Genomic DNA, 12,796 nt, shown 5'->3' on the forward strand with positions numbered 1-12,796 from the left:
GGGATCACGTGATGCAGAGAACCAGAAGGCCCAATCAGTTACATCAACAGGTCAGACTAGAATGCTGTTGTAATTAGACGGCTAATCCAAGTAACCTTGAATTAGCCATCTAATTATGGATTAACTTTAATAAAAATATTAAATATGGATATGATTGATTGCGTTTTGGAAGAAAGGAAGGAATGGCAAAGATTTTTTTGTTCAAGATGACGAGCGACAAGGATTTGTGTAAAATATGTTTTCTTTGGAATAATATGGACAATATGTATTGGCATTTCATATTTGTGAAAAACTGGCTTATGGTATTGGACTTTTGTCTTATTGCATCTGGCTTTAAGCAAGGTTTGTGAGTTATCTAAGATTCCCACATGTTCCATATTTAAGAAATTGGTTCGTTGAAATAAATGTTAATAAGCTATTAAACATTACTCTTCTGTTTTGATGATATATTACAACTGCTGGAAACAAATTTAATTCAAAATTGATATTTATTGCTATTCCAAACTGCATTTTATTTTTTTAAAAAAATTAGTTTTAATTTTGATTTAGTCATCAAAAGTATTACAAATAATGCATTATACAATACAGTGTTTATCAGAATACATTTGTAGAAAATTTTATCCTTAACAAAAACTATTATAACAGTATTTTTGAGCTTAATCATCCTCATCCTCGTCTTCCTCCTCCTCCATTTCTTCCATTTCTTCTGCTTCCAGTGCCTCCTCTTGTGCAGCCTTGAGTGCCATCTCTTCTTCCACAGTTGGATCAAGTCCTTCGGTGACTTCAGGTCCAATAATATATTCGCTCTGCACTGGGGGTGGCAATGTAGGGTTGAAATTTTCTGGACTGTATTTGTGACCCCAGCCAATATAAATGTTATCAAATTTCCTAAAATAAAAAGCAGAAGACTAACATTATTAAAAATGGACATCTAATTAGTGATGCCTCTTTCCTCCAGCCCCCTCTCCCCTGGCAATGTATATCACTCTTTTCTAATCAAGTTGGGACTTCCAAGCCTCAGAATTTCTAGCCAATGTGACCACGAATGCACCAGAATGGGAAAAACTGATCACCTGTATGTATCTTACCAGGTTTTCTCCTTTGTCTATTCTGTATACACTGCAGAACATCTATTCAAGTTTTCTTCAGTACAAAGAAGTCCATTCTCAGAAAACAGATGCATGATTATAGCTTTAAAAATACGTAGAGTGGTATTCCCCTGCCTACACAACTAGCTGTCAACAAAACATGTTTATTGGTGTACATCTAGTCTGGGCTTAGTGTGAACAAGTTGAAGGAAAATATGAAGAAAATGACTTTGGAAACTCTTTGCAATCGCTTTAATTCATCCAGCCTAAGTCACATGCCTAGGAAGGAGGGAGACTTAGAACAGAGGTGTGTCTCTTCCATTGAGATTCACTGAAGATTTTTTTTCCTGGATTTTTTTCTTCACACCCTCAATTCAGTCTGACAACATTTTTTTAAAAAATCTAACCTTTCTTTAGCCAGCTTCACACCAAATTTGGTCCCACTTTCTGTTCAGTTTTTAGAAGGTTGTGCTGGTGAACGCAAGGCAATAATTCTGATCATTTTATATCATCTGTTCCCTGCATTATGTTTGGTTGGAAAGAACAGGTAGGGAAATCATGGCTTCTATAATCCTTTCCAGTTCCATATCAACAAAATAAGACTACCCCTAATGCTACATCTATGCCACATGCTAAACAAATCAATCAAATTACACATAAGGGTGCTTTGTCAGTGTACTGGAAAATATAGGCAGTGCTGCCCTCTGTGTCATGTGATTAGAAAAAAAGATGGTAAGAGGTAAGACTGGAGGAGTTGGCCCCACTAAGTATACCAGACCAGGAAATCCACTCCATAGGAAGACTAAGTTACTTTTAATGAGATTGGCCTTAATAGCAGGATTTTGTATGTCTGTATTGTACCTCCTAACAGTTCAATGACTTAGGAAGGTGTTTGCCGAGTCACTTCAAATGTTATCTGGTTAATGTGGACTTTTAAAGAAATGTTTCAGCCCTCTTTGCACAGGCAACAGCTTCTGCATCTCTGTAAAAGTCATCTTCCTTGCTCTCTATCTTAACCCATAGGTTTACTGGAGGTTTTTTCTTGGACTTCTGTAGACACTGGCTGGATCCAACCTATTTTGAAGGTTGGCTTCTCATTCCCACAGCAAATTCCATCCCATTCTGTTCATATCAGTTAACAGTAGCAGAGTTGGAAGGGACCTTGGAGGTCATCTAGTCCAACCCGCTGCTCACGCAGGAGACCTGTACTAGGGATTTGAACTGCCGAACTTTCTGATCAACAAGCTCAGTGTCTTAGCCACTGAGCCACCTAGTTATCTTGCTGATGGGACAGAGAGTGAATCCCACGCTTTTTTAATTTGTTTCTAACCGATCAGCTTGAAAAAGGAAGGCCTAAAGGATGCATTGTATTATATTCATGGATACCAAACTGCCTGGCTCGATCCCAAATTTTGTTGTGGAAAAGATAGACCCCACTGGCTTGATTTTAGTGGAAACTATTAAAAACCGTGTCTTGTCACTTCTCTATAAATAAGTAAACCAACCATTGATTAAGATGGAAAATTACAGAATAGAGATTTTATCATTGGAAATAATCAGAACATGACATTGATCCTTATTGCCTACCTTCCAACAGCAAAGGAGTATGCTCCAGGCCACAAGTTAGCTTGAAGGACAGCGAGGGCATATTGAGGAACTAAATGTGTTGAAGCATCAGAAGACCATGGGGTGATACTTTGAATATCTGTTAAGGACAAATCAGTTTTGGGATATCAGAAATATTTTGTACCAAATTATGGTGTCAGGATAAATTTACAGAAAAAGATCAGAAGCCATAGTCTTTATGTGTAGAAAAATACATCTTTCTGCCCAGTTTCTCTTAAAATAAGATCTCCCCTGATAATAAACCCAATTGGGCTTCTGAGTGCATGTTCAAAAATAAGCCGTCCCCAAAAATAAGCCCTCGAAAATATTAAACCGCATGCGCAGCCGGTCCCTGCCATTTCCTCTGGTTAGGGATAGGGAGACAGAGCTGGAAATCAGTAAGACGGCAAGAGGAGCCCCGTCGGGGTTCAAAAAAATATAAGACAGGGTCTTATATTTTCAGGGAAACACGGTATTAAAAAAGTTTAATTATGTACCATGTGATAAGTTGATTTAACAAAATCACTCAGTGATCGACCATCGCCTGCTTTCTCACTGCCCAAACAATCCATGTTCCCAGAACTTAAGAAGAAAAGAGAATCATCCAGGTGAGATTTTTGCTGTAATACCTGCATCTTCAGAAAGTGGTGTGAGAAGAGGAGGTCCTGTTTCCTGTAACTCTTCAGGCTCTTCTTGTTTCTCTTCTTCATCCTCTTCTTCCTCCTCTTCCTCTGATTTTTGATAGGGATTAACCCAGGTACAGCGCCCCTGCACCCAAAGGAACCAGTCAGCAAAGTTGATGACTTTTTTCAGTTACCAGATATATATGCCACAGTTCTCTCCACTGGATGTCTCCAGTGCCTTATCTTAGCTCTCCTCAATCAGGCTTTTTAAGTGAGCTGTCTGGTATTTTAAAATCGTGCCATACCTGAGTGCATGGAACATTTTTTGGTCATATATGTATGACAAATATAATCGGGAATGTTTTGGTAAGCATATGAGATTTATGAAATATCTTCAATCACACTTCCTATTTCAAAGTGGATGCATTTTTGTTGTCAAGTGCCTACTGCTAGCTGGGTGACTTTGCGGCCTCTCAATCCCCTTCACCTGACAGGATGGCGACTGGGGAAAAATAAGAGGCAAGAGCATAAGGTATGTTCACTGCCTTGAGTTATATAGGTAGTCCCTACTTAATAATGGATCACTTAATGACTTCAAAGTTACAACGAACACTCCCTCAAGCTATTAAGAACTAGTTCTAAAGTTTTAAGGTCAAATGACACATGCAGTCATTTGACCGTAATTCGGGTATGTAGGCTCACCATTATGGCTGGTTGCAGCATACTTCAGTCACATGACAATGATTTATAATGCTTTTTTAAAATCATTTCTGTCCTTTTCGACTGATTTTTGGCAAAAAGCGCTGATAGGAATACATTGATTCATGATTAATGATCATAATGTTCATTTAATGATTGCTGCAAAAAAGCCAGGTCTGGTAATGTAAATTTATGACCCTCATGATTTGTAAAGAAAGTTCTGGGCTTCATTATGGTTTGTAAGTCATGGACTGCTCATGTATATATAAAAAAGATAAAAATAATATTGCACATCCAAACATTCTTGCCTGGCGTTGAATACTACAAAAACCTAATTGTATACTTTGTCAACTACATTAAGGATAATTATGTAAAACCATCATACGGATATATAGGGTGGAATTGATTTAAATCAAGTTGATTTAAATTTACGATCATGATTTAAATCACTAGTAAAAAAGCTTGATTTAAATCGATTTAAGATTTAAATTTTAAAAAATCCTATTTTTTTTAAAAAAAATAAATCACTGATTTTTATCCACCCTGCAGATGTATAATTATGATCCCATTGCCATCATTCTGATAATATTTTCATTGCTTTAAGATAGAGCAAAAATAGTCAATTTCCAGGAACATCTATATATATCTAATCCCAGAGGTTAAATAAAAATACATAGCATGGTTAAATAAAGTAAAGTTGATTGTCCTGTCCTTTATTCCCTATCAGAATCTTACACCTGTTTCATATTATTAACAATGTAATTCAGGTAACAGGTGAGAGGCAGATTACATCAGTAGAAGGATATATATATAAATAAATAAATACTGGCAGATTAGGGAATTGGTGGCTTTTTGACAAAAATATATTGTATTATTTCTAGCATTATACCATTTCTGATGCTTTTTAGTATGAATGCTTGGGGAACACAAGCAGAAATAGGTTATTTTGAATTGGTTTTCTTACGTTTTTATTGATCATGTAAAGCACTTATATTATCAGACGGGCCACCACCAATAACCCTTCCTTATTCATTAATTTCAATCATGGAAAAAAATTATGGAAGGAGGGTTTTTTTTCTTGGAATGTGTTAAGAAAATAAAAATTACTAGAGTTGTAACTGATAGGCACTAAAGCTGTAGTGGGGTTCTGTAGTGTTGTTTGACACCACTTACCAACAAGCGCAGATTTTGCTAAGCGTACCTGTTTTAAAATATTCTGTACATGATGCACCCAGTTCGAAAGGGTATCCAACAATTCTGGCACAGGAATGGGTTCAAAGTCAGGATTTTCTTCATAACTGTCTCTTCCAGCTCCGCCTTCCTCTTCTTCATCTCCTTCTTCTTCTCCAAACTGATAAAACCCGAGTGGACTGACCTGTGTTGCTGCTGAAATACGGGCGATCTGGGCCCTGAGATAATTAGCCTCATTGCCTGGGAAAGGTGGATAGCACACGATGGCAGCATCTAACTTTCCCACTAAGAACTTCTTAATTTTCCTGGCATTCACGATCTGAGCAGGGGTCACCTGGGGTAATTTCACCCAAGGTTTGCCTGGTTCATTGCAAACAAAGTAAGTGTATTTATTAGCACCGGTCCGATAATCTTCTTTTGGTATTACGGGTGGTGGCTTGTAGTTGGGTTTTGGTGGTTCATCTTTTTCTTCTTCTTCATCTTCATCTTCATCCCTGGCCTCAATTCCCTCTTTTAGACCTTCCTCGGCAGTTTCTTCTTCCTCTGCTTCTTCCTCTTCTTCTCCTTCACGGAATTCAACTTCAGCTATAATATAGTTGGCTTCAATACCTAAGATTTTGCCCCAGAAACGACATGTCTGGATTGGATGAGTGGCAACCAGTTGTTTGAGAGCAAGGAATATGTGATAGTATTCTTCTGAGCTCACACCAATTCCAGCCTGTTCAAAATAGTAGGCTGTCTCCATGACATTGGGTAGAGGAGTTTCTGGCTAAAGAGAAAAACCTTCAGTTAGGAAGCATAATGATGGAATAGTCTTTCACTATATATATGCATTTATTCTTACTGGAGCAATCTTAAACATGTTTATAATTTAACACTGAATTTAACAAGATTCATTCACAAGTAATACATAGTCTTGAAATTTTCCTCCCACATAATGTCCACCTGAATATTTTATTGCATTAATTGGAGTAGCAGATAATCTGCTTTTGATCAAGCTGACCAGCAAAGTACAAACATACCAAATAGTTTATAAAACTTATGATCAGGGGTGAAATCTACTTACCTTCCCTACTGGTTTGGAAGTGTGCGCACTGTGCGCTTGCTCCGCTCGTGTGTGCATCACATGCAATTTTGGACCCTCTGTGCATACACAAAGCCTTCTGCGCATGCACAGAGGGGCAAAAACGGGTTACTTCCTGATTAAAAACAGGAAGTAATGATGTCTGGGTGGGTGGACGGGACCTCATGCTGCTGCCGCTACTGGTTCGCTGAACGATGTGCCGGCGCTGCTACCGGTTCATCTGTGTGAACCGGTAACATTTCACCACTGCTTATGATCAATCCATGTTGCAAATCCTATCAAATGATTGCTGAAAATTATGCAGAAATTCCCACATTTATCGCCATCCCTAATAATTTATGTAATGTATCTGTGAAGCCTTGAGATATATTGATACAAGTAGTGTTTGACCTAAGATTGTTCCTTTAGTGACAGTTTGAAGTTATAACAGCACTGTAAAAAGTGACTTATGACTATTTTTCACACTTATGACCATTGTAGCATCCCTTTAACCACATGATCAAAATTTGGATGCTTGGCAACTGGTTCATATTTATGAGGGTTGCACTGTCTTGGGGTCATGTGACCATCTTCTGCAATCCTCTGATAAAGTCAATGGGGAAGTCAGGTTCTCTTTATTAATGTGTTATTAATTTAAAAACTCCAGTGATTTACTTAACAACTGCGGCAAGAAAGATCGTAAAATGGGGCAAAACTCACTTAACAAATGTCTCACTTAAAAATTGGAAATTTTGGACTCAATTGTGTTTGTAAATCGAGGAAGATCTGTAAAAGGTTTCTCTTGTCTATTTATCTATTTCCTTTCTACAACCCTGTAGCATTGGCCCCCATCTTCACCTGTATCTTAAATAAATTGCTAGAGATGTGCTATTTTCCTTCTTGCTTCAAACGCTCTACTATCATCCCAGTGCCGAAGAAGCCCACCATAAGGAATTGAACGATTACAGACCAGTTGCTCTAACATCTCTAGTTATGAAAATCTTTGAAAGACTAGAGCTGTCCCACTTGTAAACCATCACGGATCTGCTGTTCGACCCCTTTAGTTTGCATACTGAGCATATAGATCAACAGATGATGTTGTTAATATAGCTCTGCACTACATCCTACAACATCTTGAATCTCCAAAGACCTACGCAAGGGTCTTCTTTGTAGACTTTAGTTCAGCATTCAAAACCATCATTCCAGACATTATTCTAACTAAGTTAAACCAGCTAACGGTACCTGAACACACTTGTAAGTGGATCATATGCTTCCTAACAGACAGGAAGCAGCTGGTGAAGCTAAGCAGAATCACATCAGATACCTATACGATTAGCACAGGGCCCCCCCAAGGCTGTGTGCTCTCTCCACTTCTCTCTATATACTAATGACTGCATTTCAAATGATCCATCTGTTAAACTACTGAAGTTCGCAGTTGACACAACAGTGATTGGTCTCATTCGAGACAATGATGAATCCGCATACAGATGGGAGGTTGAATAACCAGCCTCATGGTGCGATCAGAACAATCTGGACCTGAAATGGTGGTGGACTTTAGGAGAAACCCTCCCATAATACCACCTCTTACAATACTAGACAACACAGTATCAACAGTAGAGACCTTCAAATTTCTAGGTTCTACCATATCTCAAGACCTAGAATGGACACTTAACATCAAAAATGTCATCAAAAAAGGCCAACAAAGAATGTTCTTTCTGCACCAACTCAGAAAGCTCAAACTGCCCAAGGAGCTGCTGATACAGTTCTACAGAGGAATTATTGAGTCTGTCATCTGCATCTCTATAACTGTCTGATTTGGTTCTGCAACCCAACAAGACAGACACAGACTTCAGAGGATAATTAGAACTGAAGAAAAAACAATTACTACCAACCTGCCTTCCATTGAGGACCTGTATACTGTACAAGTGAAAATATTTACAGACCCCTTGCATCCTGGACATAAACTGTTTCAACTCCTACCCTCAAAACAACACTATAGAGCATTGCACACCAGAACAACTAGACATAAGAACAGTTTTTCTCCAAATGCCATCACTCTGATAAACAAATAATCCCCTCAACACTGTCAAACTAGTTATTAAGTCTGCATTACTATTAATCTTCTCATCGTTTCTATCACCCATCTCCTCCCACTTATGACAGTATGACTGTAACCTTATTGCTGGTATCTTTATGATTTATATTGACTGTTTCCTAATATGATATGATTGCTTATTTGTTCCCTATGACTATCATTAAGTGTGGTACCTTATGATTCTTGATGAATGTATCTTTTCTTTTATGTACACTGAGAGCATATGCCCGAAGACAAATTCCTTGTATGTCCAATCACACTTAGCCAATAAAGAATTCTATTCTATTCTGTTCTGTTCTGTTCTGTTCTGTTCTGTTCTATTCTATTCTATTCTATTCTATTCTATTCTATTCTATTCTATTCTATTCTATTCTATTCTATTCTATTCTATTCTATTCATGTACCACAGCCGATAAAACAGGGCAAAATTCACTTCTCAAATGTTGTATTTAGCAATATAAATTTTGAGCTCAATTGTGGTTGTAAGTGAAGATCTATTTTATTGGACTGACTCACCAACTCCTCTTCTGGTTCTTGATCTGCACCATCTCCACCACCTGCCCTTTGGAAGAGAGTTTTGTACATTTCAGCCAATTCAAATGTTGGATGTTTTTCAAATTCATCTCGGAGGGTGTCCAATTTCTTTTGGAATCGAGCACACTTTATATCCTTACTGATGTTCTCAATTATATCTGCTGGATTTTCAGGCCGCTCTTCCAGAATCTTTGCCAGCATGTCAGAAAGATGGTCATATCTGTGTAATTATGAAAAAGAATTGCTATTGACCAACTAGGACCACCAATCACTGGCACATTTCTTTCCCATGCTACTTCATTAGTTTTAAAACCAACCATTTGTCAAGACCTATGACAACTTGTATATAACAGTAACAGAGTTGGAAGGGACCTTGGAGGTCATCTAGTCAACCCCCTGCTCATGTAGGAGACCTGTACTAGGGATTCGAACTGCTGAACTGCCGACCTTTCTGATCGACAAGCTCAGTGTCTTTGCCACGGAGAACCAGCTTTTAGTTCATCCTCCATCACAGAAGCATAGGGTGGCTTTTGGACAGAAACTCTGTTCCCAGCCCAACCAATCTCAAAAGGAGAACAAAAAGTGGGAGCATTATGTATAGTGTGAGCTCCTTTACAAAATACAGAATATATGTGTAATTGTAAATAAATAGTGATACAAGCCTTTATGGTCTGTAATCCAGTTCTTAAGGTAATAGTTGATGCATCCAATGAAGAGGGTTAAATTAGTTTTGGCATAATCCTCAAGTGTGCCATAATAAATTTAGGGTTTTAAAAAAATCTAGATATCAGTAAAAGAATACTGAAAGTTCTTTGCTGTCATTTAGCAGTGATGCAAATATTTGCCACCCAGGTATAGTAGACTTATGAAATGTATTCATTTTTAAAACAGGCCACACAACTCAGGTTTTAATCAAGCAAATAATCCAATGGCAACTCTGAAAACTATTATTCAGCTTGGAAGTATTCAAAAGCTCAGTACTTTATAATCTTTAAAGCTGGAAGGGAGTAATATTTTTAAACAAAGGGCTTGGAGATAAACGAGATCAACTCCTGTAACTTTTGGAGTTACACTGATTTTGCAAATTTATTAGATCTCAGTTGCAAATATCAGGGTCTTGACCTAAAAGACTGGTTTCCTTCTATCTCTTTGCTGCCATCTAGTGCACTATCAGGCTTCTGCAGCACGTAACTCTAAATTTCTTTCTTATGACTGTATGACTAACTTTGTTGCTTGTATCCTTACGATTTATATAGATTGTTTCCTGATTGCTTATTTGTACAAATAAAAGAAAGAAGATACTTTCATCAAGGTACAACACTTACAACATTAAGTGTTGTATCATTAAGTGTTAAATTTGTACCCTGTGACTATCATTAAATATTGTAAGTGTTGTACCTTGATGAAGGTATCTTTTCTTTTACGTACACTGAGAGCTTATGCACCAAGACAAATTCCTTGTGTGTCCAATCACACTTGGTCAATATTCTATTCTATTCTATTCTATTCTATTCTATTCTATTCTATTCTATTCTATTCTATTCTATTCTATTCTATTCCTTTCTTTTTCTTTTTTGCAGTCCCTGCTTCCCGTTAGTTCATACGTTAAACTCTGGTTACTGCTGTTGCTTGAAAACTCACAGTGGTTGGCTTCCCACAACCATAAAAAAGTTAAACGGAGCATGGTAGGTGAACCCAACACCGCCTGCAATTTTTCTTTTTTTCTTTTTTTTTTACACCCCGCGAACCTGGCCGAGGAAGGCCTTTTGGGAAATTTCCCACTCCTCTGCTACTCACAAGCTGACTCCCGTTTTGACGCTCGTTCGCAACATGTAGGCTTTTGCGTTCTTTATCGCCAGCGTCCGAGGACCCGGATCTGGGATTTGATCTTCGTATAAATTCATCATCCCCATCTGAGACGGGAAGCCGGGTTCATGGGGCTGATATGGGCCGTGACTGTCTGATTGCAGGATCTGGCTGCTCCTGGATGTGGAGGCTTGGAAAGCGTTCCCTGGCCTCTGATCCATGTAGCCGGTGAAGCTGGGAGGCTGTTGAACGTTCGTTCTCCCCGTCGGCTGCTGCTGCCAAGACACGCCGCCCCTCGAATCCGGCGTGGCGCCCCTCGATTGAAAGAGGGCGCCTCTGGCTTGCTGGGGCTGGTAGATGTTGCCCCGGCCTTCCTGCTGGTCGTAGACGCTCAGCCGAGGCTCCACGGGCTGGTAGGCGACGCTTCGCTGGGGCTGAATGAGACCCGAGCCCGGGCCCGTCGGCTGACTCTCTTCCGGGACCCCGTCGGCATCGGGCACGTTGGAGTCTCCGGCCGTTTGATCTTGGGGCTCCAGCTGCCCTTCGGGGGGTTCTGCCATTTGGCAAAGCGGGCGAGCGAGGGATTTGCCGCCGCCGCCGCTTCGCCTTTGCAGGAACGCGTCGCTTTTTGCAGTTGCTTTGCAGAAGCGTTGCTAAGGTCAACCGGGCACCGTTGCTAGGGAAAGCGGATTGGCTGCGACGCTCCTAACGGAGGAGGCGAACAGAAGGGCGCCGCCAGTGGCAGCATCGGGAAACTGTTCGAATAGAATGGAATAGATTTTTTTTATTGGCCAAGTGTGATTGGACACACCAGAGTTTAAGGTGTGAACTAACGGGAAGCAGGGACTGCAATAAATAAATAAATAAATAAATAGAATAGAATAGAATAGAATAGAATAGAATAGAATAGAATAGAATAGAATTTTTTATTGGCCAAGTGTGATTGGACACACAAGGAATTTGTCTTGGTGCATAGGCTCTCAGTACATAAAAGAAAAGATGTCTTCATCAAGGTACAACACAACACTTAATGATAGTCATAGGGTGTAAATTTAACACTCAATGATACAACACTTAATGATAGTCATACGGTATGAACAACTGTTAAGCAGGCCTTGCCAGGTGTTGTTCACCCACTGTGCTGAAATTCACTTGCTGGGCTTATCCAAGGTGTGAACTTGAAGTCAGACCGAGTTGATCCCCCGTGATTGTCAAGTTTGTTTTGTGAGCAGGGTCCATTGCCTGTCACCCCCACCTCTCCCCATGAGACTCAGGGTGACAGACATGGGTGGTGGCCTGGATAAGCCAGTTTGCTTTGTTGACTGGGCATCACTGTCTTTTTTTTAAATATATGTTTTAAAGAAAACATAAAAACAACACTAATATAAAATATAACAAAGAGAGAAAGAAGGGAAAATTTAAACAGTGCAGAGGGAAACGATAAAAAGATAGAAAGACACTTCTGATTTCTTCTGCAGCAAATATAACAAAATTATCTCTTAGACCAGGGGTGTCCAAACTTGGCAATTTTAAGACTTGTGGACTTCAACTCCCAGAATTCCTCAGCCAGCTTTGCTTTGTTGGCTGAGGAATTCTGGAAGTTGACGTCCACAAGTCTTAAAGTTGCCAAGTTAGGACACTCCTGTCTTAGACTCTGGTTACAAAAAGAACCTCTCACTGTTTTCTATTGTCCATTTTTAATAATCAAAGCCATCAGTTACAAATGCATTTTTCCCATTTCATGCAAAAACTCTGCAAGGAGTTTCCAGTTAACTATGAATCCAATGAAGATACTGAATTAGGCACTACGGGTACGCTAATGATGAGTCCTGTTATTGCTAAAATGCACAATCTTCATTGACATACGAGAGAGAAAACCAAGTAGAATAATTTATGATAAAAGGGCCCAAAACTTTGCTTACAATATGCAAATGGAACAAACACCTGGCTAAATGGACTGAAATTTATATTATGCTCTGAACTTAAAGAGAATTTTTATTAAAATGATGTGTTAAGTTACCTGCCAGATGTAAGTATATTAGAAAAGACAAAACTATTTTCTACTATAACACAGTACTTTTAATTTATAAAG

At 39.0% G+C, this 12,796-nt stretch overlaps 1 protein-coding gene across 1 annotated transcript; it reads right to left on the bottom strand.

Annotated features, from left to right (window-relative positions):
* Positions 1–495: 495 nt before the first annotated feature.
* LOC131203296 (radial spoke head protein 6 homolog A-like) lies at positions 496–11,343 on the bottom strand. The gene is made up of 6 exons (XM_058193346.1): positions 10,696–11,343; positions 8,881–9,118; positions 5,217–5,975; positions 3,323–3,461; positions 2,676–2,793; positions 496–888 (listed from the first exon to the last, which is right to left on the bottom strand). The coding sequence occupies exons 1-6, from the start codon at positions 11,262–11,264 to the stop codon at positions 657–659; spliced, it is 2,055 nt and encodes a 684-aa protein (XP_058049329.1). The 5' UTR covers positions 11,265–11,343; the 3' UTR covers positions 496–656.
* Between the last annotated feature and the right edge of the window lie 1,453 nt (positions 11,344–12,796).

Source organism: Ahaetulla prasina, chromosome 8 (assembly GCF_028640845.1).
Source record: "Ahaetulla prasina isolate Xishuangbanna chromosome 8, ASM2864084v1, whole genome shotgun sequence".
NCBI lineage: Eukaryota > Metazoa > Chordata > Lepidosauria > Squamata > Colubridae > Ahaetulla > Ahaetulla prasina.

What these genes read in the sequence shown, in the direction of transcription:
- LOC131203296 (XM_058193346.1), bottom strand. Translation starts at nt 11,264, where the DNA reads ATGGCAGAACCCCCCGAAGGGCAGCTGGAGCCCCAAGATCAAACGGCC. An exon ending in GTCAAAACGGGAGTCAGCTT is followed by an intron (nt 9,119 to 10,695) that starts GTGAGTAGCAGA and finishes ATAATTACACAG; the next exon opens with ATATGACCATCTTTCTGACA. An exon ending in TACAGAATATTTTAAAACAG is followed by an intron (nt 3,462 to 5,216) that starts GTACGCTTAGCA and finishes CTTTGGGTGCAG; the next exon opens with GGGCGCTGTACCTGGGTTAA.